Source organism: Eumetopias jubatus, unplaced genomic scaffold, assembly GCF_037043125.1.
Source record: "Eumetopias jubatus isolate StellerSeaLion01/CBP00866 unplaced genomic scaffold, mEumJub1_p1.0 scaffold_6, whole genome shotgun sequence".
In the NCBI taxonomy this organism is placed as follows: domain Eukaryota; kingdom Metazoa; phylum Chordata; class Mammalia; order Carnivora; family Otariidae; genus Eumetopias; species Eumetopias jubatus.
Genome location: NW_028274812.1, coordinates 20,351,515 through 20,364,111, shown reverse-complemented (window position 1 = coordinate 20,364,111; position 12,597 = coordinate 20,351,515). Strand labels below are relative to the sequence as shown.

The 12,597-nt window shown below is 35.0% G+C and overlaps 1 protein-coding gene across 6 annotated transcripts in view; it reads right to left on the bottom strand.

Annotated features, from left to right (window-relative positions):
* SHPRH (SNF2 histone linker PHD RING helicase) overlaps positions 1–12,597 on the bottom strand; it is an 89,737-nt gene that overhangs the window by 75,868 nt on the left and 1,272 nt on the right. For all 6 annotated transcript variants that reach the window (XM_088023850.1, XM_028103269.2, XM_028103271.2 and 3 more), the window contains exons 2-5: positions 7,558–8,228; positions 5,163–5,292; positions 2,963–3,181; positions 333–411 (exon numbers count right to left, since the gene is read on the bottom strand). In XM_088023850.1, the coding sequence (XP_087879976.1) occupies positions 333–411; positions 2,963–3,181; positions 5,163–5,292; positions 7,558–8,196 (1,067 nt within the window). In that variant the 5' untranslated portion in view covers positions 8,197–8,228. The remainder of the gene's footprint in view (positions 1–332; positions 412–2,962; positions 3,182–5,162; positions 5,293–7,557; positions 8,229–12,597) is intronic.

Below are 12,597 nucleotides of genomic sequence, written 5' to 3'. Positions count from 1 at the left end.
AATGATTCCTAAGACTTTTATTATAATAGAAATTAACAAATTTAATGAAAATATAAAAATTGGCCCATAATATCAAAATTATAATCTCTTTAAATGTCAATAACTAAGCATCTTAAGTCTATCATATTGCATTCATTTACTGAAAAATGACAAGCACTATTAATTTCATGTTTGTCCTACCTATAAAAACGGTAAAAATATGAAGTCTAAGAAGACTTTAACTTAGTATTCCTTTTTAAGATTACTGTCAAAGCTAAAGACATATGCTACCAATGTCATACAGGTTTTCATAATATTTATTTTTAATACCAAGCACATGAAGTTTGTCTTACCAGCCTGTATACGGATTGTAGTAGAGTTTCAAACCCTCAGATGTAACAATCTCACGCCATAAGAAGTGCAGGGTATTTTCTAAAGAAAAATATAACCGTAAGAACAAGTTTCTGTTTGTCTTCCCTTCTGCCAGATAATCACATTAAAATAAAAATAAGTTAGCAGTAAGGATACCCTGGGAGGCCACATACACATGGGAAAAGGCTAGGATTTCATTCTTTTCTTCAGATACTATTCTTATGTTTATTCTTCCTTTGTTTTGGACACCAATATTTTCTACATAAATAAGTGTTAAGATAGAAAAACAAAGTGCAGCAAATCACAGAGATTTAACAGGAAAAGAAAACTAGTAGCTGTAACCAACTCCTACCCAATAAAGGAAAGTAGCTTATCCTTTATAAATCCTTCAAAAAGTTGCTTAGTTTTTTAATAAGTCAACAGACATATGCTAGTGCGCTAATACATTAACCTAAATCAGACCTAACCTTTTACATGGGTCTGAAAGTAGGAGGAAAGCCTTACTTAGCTGAGGAAAAAGTATCCTAAAACACTGAAGTACTGAGTGTATTTCAATCAAAATCTTTCACTACCCTTTCCCTTAAAATTTTAAGTTGTTTAAACCAAATGGCAAATTAGGAAGCATGTTTCTACCCACCAGTGAAACAGCAAGTAATTTTTTTGTTGCCTTCTTTAGGGATTAATAGATGCAGTAGGAATACAGATATATAGGGTTCGTAAAATGAAAAAATTAAAAGATAAAAAGCTTCAATTTATGGGAGCCATAGGGAACATAACTATTAAACGATACATGGGATTTGATCAAGAAAATCCATTCTGTGGAGAAAAAAGAATGGATTACTGATACATGCAGTGTGGTTGAATCTCAAAAACATGTTGAAAGAGCCGACTTCTCTCCTGCCTCAAGTGTCCATATTTTCCCATTCTATTGTTTCAAAAACAGGCAAAACTGATTGATGGTGGCAGTAGTTGCCTCCTGAAGGGGGTGAAGTAGGAGAACTGACTGGGCCATGAGGGAACTTTCTGGGGTGATGGAAATATTTCATGTCAGCACTGTAAGATAGATATAAAAGAAATAGATAGAATCAATTTTATCAATTTTATTTAGCTTAATATAACCAATACATTATCATTTCAATATGAAATCAATATAAAAATTATTAATGAGATATTTGGCATCCTTTTTTTGTACTATTTGAAATCTGGTGTATATTTTAAACTTACAACACATAACTTGGACAGCCACTTCCAGTCTCAAGAGGCATAGGTGGCTAGTGCCTTCTGAGAAAATCTAGTTCTATGTCTTAATTGGGTCACTGGTGACACAGATGCACAGATTTGTGCAAATTTATCAAACTGTGCCCTTAAGATCTGTGCATTTTACTGTAAGTCTTACCTTAATAAAATTACTTAATTAAAGAAACGTTATTTCATTTTGGAGAAAAAAATAGTCCAGTCTGTGGGAAACTACAGACCTAACAATTTCTCCAAAGGATAAATTGTAAGAAAAAATACAGAATGTGAGGAGATAAAAATCTATGGATTACAGAAATTTAAGACGGCAACTAATTCCAATGTATGAACATTATTTGGTTTCAGATTTGAATAAACTGTAAGAGAGAAAGAGAAACAGAGAAACAGAAAGGGGAGAAGAAAAGGGAGAGAGGGGAGAGATTTGATGATATTAAGGAATTACTGGGTTTAAAAAGCCATTATTAAGATATACATTTTATATCTGTTTAAAGGAACCCTTTTAATAAAATAAACTGAAGTATTACCAGATTAAATGATATAATATGTGAAATTATTGCTTCAAAATAATTTACAGTATGGGATGAGGGGGAGTGGGAAGAAATAATGTTGGCTATAAACGGATATTTATTTTCCAAAATAAAAAATTAAAAAAAAATGAATTTTGTTGGATAAAAAAGTAGAAACTGGAACCTATGGGAGAAATCAGAGCTATCCATCATTAAAATAAACCTATACAGAAAGAGAGTGAAACAGTCAACATTTCACTTCCTAGAATCATGCAAAAATCTCATCTTGTGCCTATCTCTTTAAAGATAATGATAAAGAAGTGGCATAAATGACTCCCATAAATTTACTTCTACGAAAACTCTTAATAGATAACAATTTATTTTATTTAGTTTGTGGAGCAAAGAAAATAAATGCAAACCTAGGAGGAGAATTAGCACACATTAGTCTCCCACTTTTGTAAATTTTCTTTCTGTTGCTAATATTCATCATTATTGTGAAGCCTCTTGCAGACAGACGATTAACAAGATTCCCATCTGATCAGGTTCCAAAAACAATTCTTAGTTGGAAAGGCATGTAGAAAATGTATTAGTTTTTAAAAATTCCAATCAAGGCAGCCTTTATTTGGGCAGGAAAAATTAGTTCAAACACTTATAGATGAGGGAACCCACAAATGAATTTCTCTAGATTTCAATTTTAAAGAGTTTCTTATTAGACTATCATTTTGTTCACAGTTAAAACCCATTCTATTCTATCTTTTCAATATGATTTGTTTAACAATGTCCCCCATCCTAACTATCTCCCATATAATCCCTCTGATCAATCTGTCTTTCTTTAAGCATCTTATACTTACCACTAGTAGGAGTGCTTCTGAAATGCTCTTGTTGTAGCATCCAATTGACAGCCTCTCTCTGGTACGGTCTCAGCACAGGAATCAATGCAGGGTGCTGGACATCCACTTGGATGGCCTGTGCTTCGTGATGATGTGTTTGCTTCACAAACTGATAGAGCTCGTCAATGTCCTGCCCCTCTGGCTCACTCTCTGCATCTTCCTCATCCTCTTCCAACACACCTGCACGACCAACAATAAATGTACTCAAAATAACCCGATCTACCTTTTGTAACTATAAGCAATTCTTATTCTAAGAACATACTATGCATTTTTCCATCTCTGGGGCCTTGCTCAGTGTGTTTTGGGATGGGAAGACCCTATCCTTAATTCTTTGCTGATCAAAAATCTACCTTTCAAGATAGTTCAACTTTTTCCATGGCATTTTCTTTTGTTTTCCCTGGTTAGAATTAATGTTCTTCCTCTGTGTTCATGTAATACTCTTCTACTTTGGATATAGTGATACACTGCACTCTGTCTGGCAGTGCAATCATTTATATGTATTCTTACCTTATGCACTGAACTGTTAGGCAAAGGCTGTCTTTTGTTTTTACAGCTCCTCAGAGCAGCTAGCACGTGCTTTGCCCACTGTAGATATTTAATAAACATTTGAATGTATCTTTTGCAATTTATAAAAGGATAATTTATTTCACTTCTACATCTTAACATAAAAAAAATCCATATGCAGACATAATTTTTCTATGTCTATTAAGACAAGGGTTGTTCCCATTTTATTTCTTATGCTAAAAAAGGATAGGCATTTGGTAGTAGCAGGAGCCGACTAGGAGACAAGTGCTTAAACCATTAATACAAATTTGTAAAAAATATCAGATATAATTGTTGGGCACAACTGCCCTGTGGAAGAAGACTGGTGCCTACTATAACATGAAAAAAAATTCAAAATCTTGAATAAATGTACAAACCCCACTTTGGCTTATGATTTATTTCTCAGCTGTTCCCAAAAGGCCTATCCACTTTTATAGAACATACCTCACATTCCATAGAATGACAACTGTACCACAAAATACATAATTTACTTTTTTCAATAAAAAATATGCCACATGAGATTTTCAAAATTTTATAATTTTAATAATTTATATTTATAATTTTTAAAATTTTATAATTAATGTCTAGTTATATGTGTGGTTCTTTCAGACTTTTACTACAGTTCTGTAATCTAGTACTGATAACTAAATTGAAGTTTTCCTTTGAAATCCTTTGACATTTTCCTTTGAAAAGTCCAATTTGTACTTTTTTTAAAAGGCAGAATTCTTACTATAACTTTAAAAATTCTAGATGTACTTAAAAGCATCCCTTCCAATTCTGAAACCAGAGATTTTCCTCCTTTTAAGTCTTCAACATGCAAAATGATTTACTTTTGTTAGTGTTTTTCTTTTTAATTAAGTAGGTTCCCTGTCCAACATGAGGCTTGCACTCACGACCCTGAAATCAAGAGTCACATGCTCTACCAACTGAGTCAGCCAGGCACCCCTACTTTTATTAGTATTACGAAGCTTTGCTGAGAATGAAGAAAACAACTCAACAGTGAAGCTTAGAAACTGATTTCCCAAATATTCCAGTATGAAGTGTTCTGTAATTTGCACCTGAAATAATGCTGACCCACCATGAGCAAGGCTTGGAGAATTTGAGCCATTTTTCCAGTAGTGTTGATGGGCTGCACCAAGCCATCCACACTCCCCCCTTGGGAACTAATGGCAGACAACTCTGAAGCTGCAGTCCTGACCAAGGATGCAACGTCTTGCCAAGAAACAGTAGGAAAGTTAACTGGTCTTTATGGGAAGCAGGCTCTTGAGATTATTTGTCAGACTGCGAAGGAGAGGTGGAATAAGGCCAGCCAAGAATCTCTGGCCGTGACAAAATAAAAGCACAAGAATAATGCAAAAATTCCAATCAGCTCAGACTCCTTTAGATTCTATTGACTGCAAACATTTCTTGAGTACTTACTCTAAGCTAAGCAGAGTATTTAGCAAAGAAAGACACGAATTAGTGGGGGCATTTTAGATACATATAGTTTTGTCACACAGTGGTTTTATAAAGACTCTTTAATTTTATTATGGTTTTATCGTTTTTCTGCTTGTTATGTATATGATTTGGGAAAAACCCACAACTCTTAAAGTTAAAGTAACAGCAATTTTTAATTTACCTGGAACAACAAAATTGTATAACTTTTCCATCACTCTTTTCATGAGTTGATTGAACTTCTTCATTCTTGAATTTGCATCACTCAAAAAGTCTAGTTTTGCTAGGCCACCTTCCAAAAGATAAATTCCAACCTACAAAGAATTAATCAACATAAACATAGTTTTAATTGTACTAATACATTCTTTATGAGGACATGAAAAAAACTTTTTTAACCATTACTGTTTCTAAATGTATTCACAGTATTTGTCCCACAAACATTAGACACATACCTACCAAATCTCCCTCACAAATGTTTACTTTCAGTAACAAATTCATTCTACAAATGCAGTGCCTACTATGTGAGATGCACCATTCAAGTTGTTAGAAAAAAATACTTTCTAAACTAGGACTGAACCTGGGAGAATATGATGAGAACACCAATTCCACCTACCAAGTCAATGATTTCCAAACTTGATGGGTATCAGAATAATCAGTGAAGTTGGTTAAAAATGCAGATTCCCCCAGAGGATTCTGACACACATGTCAGGATTCTTAAGCATAGTCAGGCTTGGGAATCCCTATTACTAGATCAGACACTAAAATGTATAGGAAAATAGATCCTGATTAACGTCATATATCTTGATTCTGGTAAAACAATGCAGTATGAAGTTCTGCAGTCAAAAGATCTGAAGTTGAATATTGGCATTGGTATCTAAGAGCTAAAAAAAACAGGCAAAGTAACTGATTTATTTTGACCCAAATGCTGTTATTTGCAAAATGGAGAGAAGCCTATATGAGATAGCCTATATAATACAATTTTAAAACTTTCTAATAGTAGATACTCAATAAATGCATTTTTCCTTCATTTTCCTATCTTATCCTGGACCTGATTCCGTAATCATGGAGAGGCTCGTATTCTTTTACTAAAGAACTAGAATCCAACCCAGCATTATATAGGAACGAGTAACAAAGAATATATTCCATTATTATCTGTACTCTGCCTTGTGTCCGTCTAGAGTTAGCTTATTATAACAGCAATAAATGTTTAAATGTTTATAAAAATTGGGATAAGAAAACAGAATGGATCAAGACTTGGTCTACAGGGAAGGTGGACAGAATAGATATACAAGCCATGAATTTTTACATACTTGCTATCACTGAGCCACAATTTTGGCATGCATGATCAACAAAGAGGGGGAATAAGGGGTTGCATAGTTTCATTCTCCAGGGAAGAATTAAGTACAATCTAATACTTCTAAATTTTCTCCATTCCTTTCGTCAGTTCTGTAAAGTACACTAATACAACTGCTTTTTAATGTGAGAAAAACACACAAGACATGGTTTTCAATTGAACAAAAGTGAATTTAACATTTTAGAATTTCTTTTCCTTTCAAGTTTTGGCATAAAGGCATATTAACCTGCTTCATAGTTTATAAGGGACATCTACTTACAGTTTCTCACCTGATTCTCAACATGACTGTATAAAGTAAAAAGAATGATTATTATTTACATTGTATACAGAAAGATGATGAAATTAGAGCATTTAAATGACTCACATAAAATTACTTAGCTAATAAATAGCTGAGCCTGAAATGAATTATAAATTTACTCATTCATTTGCTGAAAATCTGTTCGGTAACAGGGTTTTACTAGGCTGTGAAGATAAATGACTTCATAGTCTGCTGAAAGAGAAAAATCTAAAATATAAGTACACAAACAACAAGTGGCCAAGGCAAAAATAAACACGTATAGAGTATTATGGGGAAAGGCATGTAATATCATCCATGAATTTCAAGAAAAGATCTCCCTAGAGAAGTAAACTCTGAGGTGAATATCAGAGAATGCCCAGGAGTTATTAGGGAAAAGGAAGGGAACAATCCAGGCAGAGAACTGTGAAAACAAAAGCAAAGATGCAGAAATACGGCCAGAAAATACGCAGGAAATAAATTTATTTGGAATTTCTGGGACAAAATAAAATGCAGAGTGATAAAAGATGAAGCTGGAGAAGTAGACAAGGACCTATCAAAGAAGGGAGTTATGTGCCAGATTACACTTGATTCTGCAGTGAATAACAGAATTCCATTTCATTCACATTATACCAATTCAGAGACAAAGCAGATGGAGTTGAAAAGATAAGCAGGGCAATGGTTAAAGGACTGCTACAAGAAGAGGGAGAGATGACAAGACCCTGAGTAGAGCCAGAAGGGAGGAATCCGGGATATCTTGAAAAAGAACAGCCTGGAAATGATCAGCTATAGTATATTTTTACAGTTATTGAAAGCCCAAAATAAAGTGCACTTTGAAACTTAATAATGAGAGGCTTATTTCTGGCTTTTTAGACCTTCCTTCTAAGTTAACTTCAAAATGGGACTGCCCAACGCAGAAGAACCTTAAAAGACACCACAGAAATTGAGTACCTTGATCATGTGATTTCCTTCTGGTTTTTGGTAAAGTTTTATTCTTCTCTTCTTTTGTAGCCACCCCAAATCTTCTAACATTTCACCACTGAAAGATGATTCCACTCGAATACCCTTGTCACAAATACTAATTGGCTTATTGAGTCCTTTTTCTTGTTTCTCTACATCTTCACATTCTGAATTAACATAGATCAGGAAATGATTGCTTGACTCTGAACTCATCAATGTAAAACTCCTTTCAGAAAAATATTCAATTAAACTCTGTTCGGGAAGAAGCTGAAGGGTTAATTCGCCCAGAAATGCCTTCCAAGAATTATCGAAGTGATAGGGAGAAATCACGATATTCAGCTTTACAGAGAAAGGAGAAAAAATGCCACCAGTCTCTTCTTTATCGATTGATTTTGAGATGCTCACTGCCTCGGAACACCTCTTCTTTTCTTTGTGAGCCACTTCTTCCTTTAGACTATCATCTAGGATGATATGGTGAGCAGAAGAGAAATCTGAACCCATGGAGGGGTGCTCATCATCAGTTAGGGTGAGAGGTTCATTCCTTCTGTCTTCATGCATATTCCAATGAAGCTGCTGTTGCTTTTCCTCATCGACTCTCACTGGAAGAGCACGTTTCCGCCGGCTACTCATTTTCAAGTTTTCTTGGTTGGCAAATATGAACTCTAGAAGACAAATGCAACAAGTAAGCTTTCCAAGAAAGGATTTTAGTATTAAAGTGCTCCCAGATGAATAATTCACCGTAACTAACAGCCCACACATGTAATATGAAATCTTAGAGAGGTACGTAAAGCAATGGTTAATTTTTTTTAAATAAGTCAAATACAGCTAAGGAACACAGTGACCATAATCTCATGCATCACAGAAATTCTGATGGTCTTACTGGTCCTTTAATGGATAAATTTAGTAAAGATAATGTGTTATATAAAATAAAATACATTCTAAAAATACATTTAATGAGCAGCATGACAGTAAGGTACAATCTCCCAAATATCCTGGAAACACGTATGTGAAGAGTTTTAGTAACATTTAAACTCATATCATCACAACGAAAGTTCAATTTTGTTTTATAATCCCAAAGGGTTAATAAAACTTCACTTGACCCTTACAGAGCTAAAAAATTCCTAAAAATATATTTTCTCTTTCAAAAGAAGAAAATGAAAATAAAGAACATATTTCTTTTTTGTGGGTTAGCAGAAACAAGAATAGGTGGGCAAGGAATAAAATGGTGATGGCAACCAGGGGAAATGGAGCACAGACAATAAAAGAAGAAAGAAAAGAAAAAATGTAGGAAAAAAAGAGAAAGCTTTGTCATCTCAGAAGAGGAAACTGGTCTGACAGCAACCTGTATTATGTAGGAACCAACTACACTTTTCCCAAAATAATAGCCAATTCCTATATGAAACACAAAACAACTCACAGAGATTAAAATCATAAAGTTGTAATGATGGTTTGATGTGTATTCCACCTATATCAATGATGTAGCTTCAAAGAAAAAAAAGGATGTATAAACAAAATTTGGCTTCAGCGTAGTTTAAGGAATATTCTCAATTTGGAATTTTTATGGATTGGAAGATACAAGGTATCAAAATGTCAATTCCTAGATATTGATCTACAAAGTAACCCTATTCAAAATCCCAAAAGGCTTTTTTTTTCTCCCAGAAACTGACAAGTGATTTTAAAATTTATATTAAAATGCTCAAGATTGGGGCGCCTGGGTGGCTCAGTCGTTGAGCGTCTGCCTTCGGCTCGGGTCCTGATCCCAGAATCCTGGGATCGAGCCCCACATCGGGCTCCCTGCTTGGCGGGAAGCTGGCTTCTCCCTCTCCCACTCCCCCTGCTTGTGTTCCCTCTCTGTCAAATAAATAAATAAGATCTTTTAAAAAAAAAGTTTCCTGCTCCGCGGGGAGTCTGTTTCTCCCTCTGCCTCTGCCCCCCGCTTATGTTCTCTCTAATAAATAAAATCTTAAAAAAAATAAAATTGTAAGAGAATATTAGAAATAGCTCTATTCTAATAAACTTGAAAATTCTAAATAAAATGAGTAATTTACTGGCAAAATATAAATGAATAGAATTTATTTTCTTAGTAGCCACGTGGCATGTGGCTTTTTAACTTTAAATAAATAAGATATTTAAATAATATCATAAACTCAGCTCCTCAGCCTTACTAGGCACACTTTAAATGCTCAACAGCCGTATGTGACTAGTGGCTACTATACTAGACAGTGCAAATATAAAACATTCTCACAACTGAAAAAGGGTTTTAAGTAGTGCTGGTCTAAGTCAATCATGAGAATTCAGTTTCCTTAGCCAGTGCCTGCTTTATGAATGCACAGGTAATAAACTATAAACAATCTCTTACTATGGTTAACTATAAGCATCTTATCTCCTCTATTATCTTGGAAGAATAACACAGGAGGCCCCTAATAACCTATGTGTTTATCTTTGCCCAATTCTCATCAGAATATAGGCTAGAATACTGGAATTTGATCATTCTGCTGGAACTTTGAAAAGTTCAGCTATATCAGCTTATTAATTAACTATGGCCACAAATATGCTGTGTAACATACCACTCCAAAACTCAAAGTTTTGAGATAGCAATCATTTATTCTCTCGTAGATCTGCAAATTAGCTGAGGGTTGGCTGACCTAGCCTAGGTTTCTGGAGGAGCAGTTCAGCTCTGCTTAATGTAGTTCTCATCCTCCCAGGACCAGCAAAGCAACCCACAAATGTACTTATCACCATGGCTGAGGTGTAACAATGTAAATCCAATCACACAAGTACTTTTCAAAGTGTGGTCACAGCAAAAGCACAAGGTTCCATGAGCTAAAGCAAGTCACATAAACGGACCCAAAGTGAAGAGGTAGGGAAATGTACCATACTTCTCTACTGGGTAGAACTGCTTATGGCAAAGAGTGTGGATATGAGGTAGGGGTCACATTATGGTTGGTGTAATAACAACAACCATAATATTAAATTAATATTAATAACATGGTAATTATGGAATTGTTAACTCTAAAAGCCCCCAAAGCAACTGGCTATAGAGTCTCACATCTGCAAAGCAATGTGGCTTACAGGAGAAAAGATTCTAATTCTAGCTTTGGCATTTACTAAACGTGTGGCACAGGAATAGTTATCTAACCTCCCTGTGTTAGTTTTCTCATTTCAAAATGGGGATGATGGAATTATGCTGGGAAATAATCTACGTGCAATAGCACAGTTAACAGAAATTTAGCATATATTCAGTGAGTGGTAGCTGCTATGACCATCATCCTCGGAATTATACGTTATATATTATAATAACCAAACTTTAATGTGGTAGGATGGAGGACCATATATCTATGTGTCTCACACTTGACTGCACATTAGAATCATCTGGGGGAACTTAAAAAAAATCCTGATGCCCAGGTACTACCCCAGCCAATTAAACCAGAACTGAACATACATTCATGATTTAAAAAAAAAAAAAATCTCAGAAGGGAGGGAAAACTGAAACAAGATGAAACCAGAGAGCGAGACAAACCATAAGAGACTCTTAACCTCAGGAAACAAACTGAGGGTTGCTGGAGTGGAGGAGGGTGGGAAGGATGGGGTGGCTGGGTGATGGACACTGGGGAGGGTATGTACTATGGTGAGTGCTGTGAACTGTGTAAGACTGATGAATCACAGACCTGTACCCCTTAAACAAATAATACATTATATGTTAATAAAAAAATTAAACACACACACACACAAATCTCATTCCGACTGACTCTTTTCTTAAGGGATTTCTATCCAGGGATAACTTCTTGAACCAAGAAGAGGTTACTTGATCAAAACTACTTATAACCATAATGTTAATTGGGAACTAATAAGTCAAGTACTAGCAAAATTCTATATATTTCTAATCATATTCCAAACCCTTCTCCTGGTTTTCTTCATACCACATGAGTCCCACTTTTGGTCATTCTACTTCTTATTAGGAATAATATGAGAGTTCAGTGACACATGACTATTTGCAGTTTTAAAACATGGACCACATTTTAATTGTCCTTCCTACATTTAAATGTAAAAAGCCTTTTGCTTGAAATACCCTTTCACACTTTTTCATAGCGCTGCCCCACGACATTGAGTTTCTTCCGAAACTCAAAAGCGGTTCACGGAGTCAGGTGCTGTCCCAACCTTCCCCAGGAAACCTTCCATGACCAGGCATGCTGAGTTAAGGGCCACTCCTCCTTTATCCCAACTGTATGACTTTGAAGGCCATGAAAGCTGGGGAGGAAAGTACCCTATTCACCATTGCACCCCTAACGCCAGGTCAGTGCCAAGATGGAAATGACATACAAAATAAGGTGAAACAAATATCTCTAACTCCCCAAATACCTAATACTCTCCCTCTTTTTAAGTACCATGTTTCTTTTTAGACCAGAGTCTCTTAACCACATTTGAGAAGATTACACGCAATGTAAAACTATTCTTTACTATTTCTGGCCCTGAATGAGACAGAGAAAACTGACTGACCCATATCTTCAACAGAAAACAAAGACAGGTTGTTAGAAAAATAACATAAAATGTTAAGTTAATAAGACAATATAACAAATGATTACCAATTAAACTTAGATTCATATTTTTTTCCCTTCAAATTATTATCTCTTCGTTAAAAGACACATACAAATCCTGACTTACAACAAATCCATGGTAGGCCTGGATTTAGAATTTAGGAACAATAAGAAGTATACACTTGCCACACTGCTGCTCAAGGTGAGCCTTATGCAAGCAAAGCCCAATCATTACAGATTAGTGAAAACCTAATGATCTAGCATTACCACAATCTTTGTGTAGTAATAACTTTGCAAGATGAGCGTGTTTTCATCTATTGAACCCCCAAATATGTTACATAAACTTTAAAAATGCCCTCAAAAGAAGTAAAAAAAAAAAAAAAAAAGCCAGCACATTGTTTCCCCAAATCTTTGTAGCCTGAACTCTTAATGAAAGTTTTGTTTTAATAATTCTGCAAGTGCATTTCTTACGCTTGGGCAAATAAAACAGTAGCAT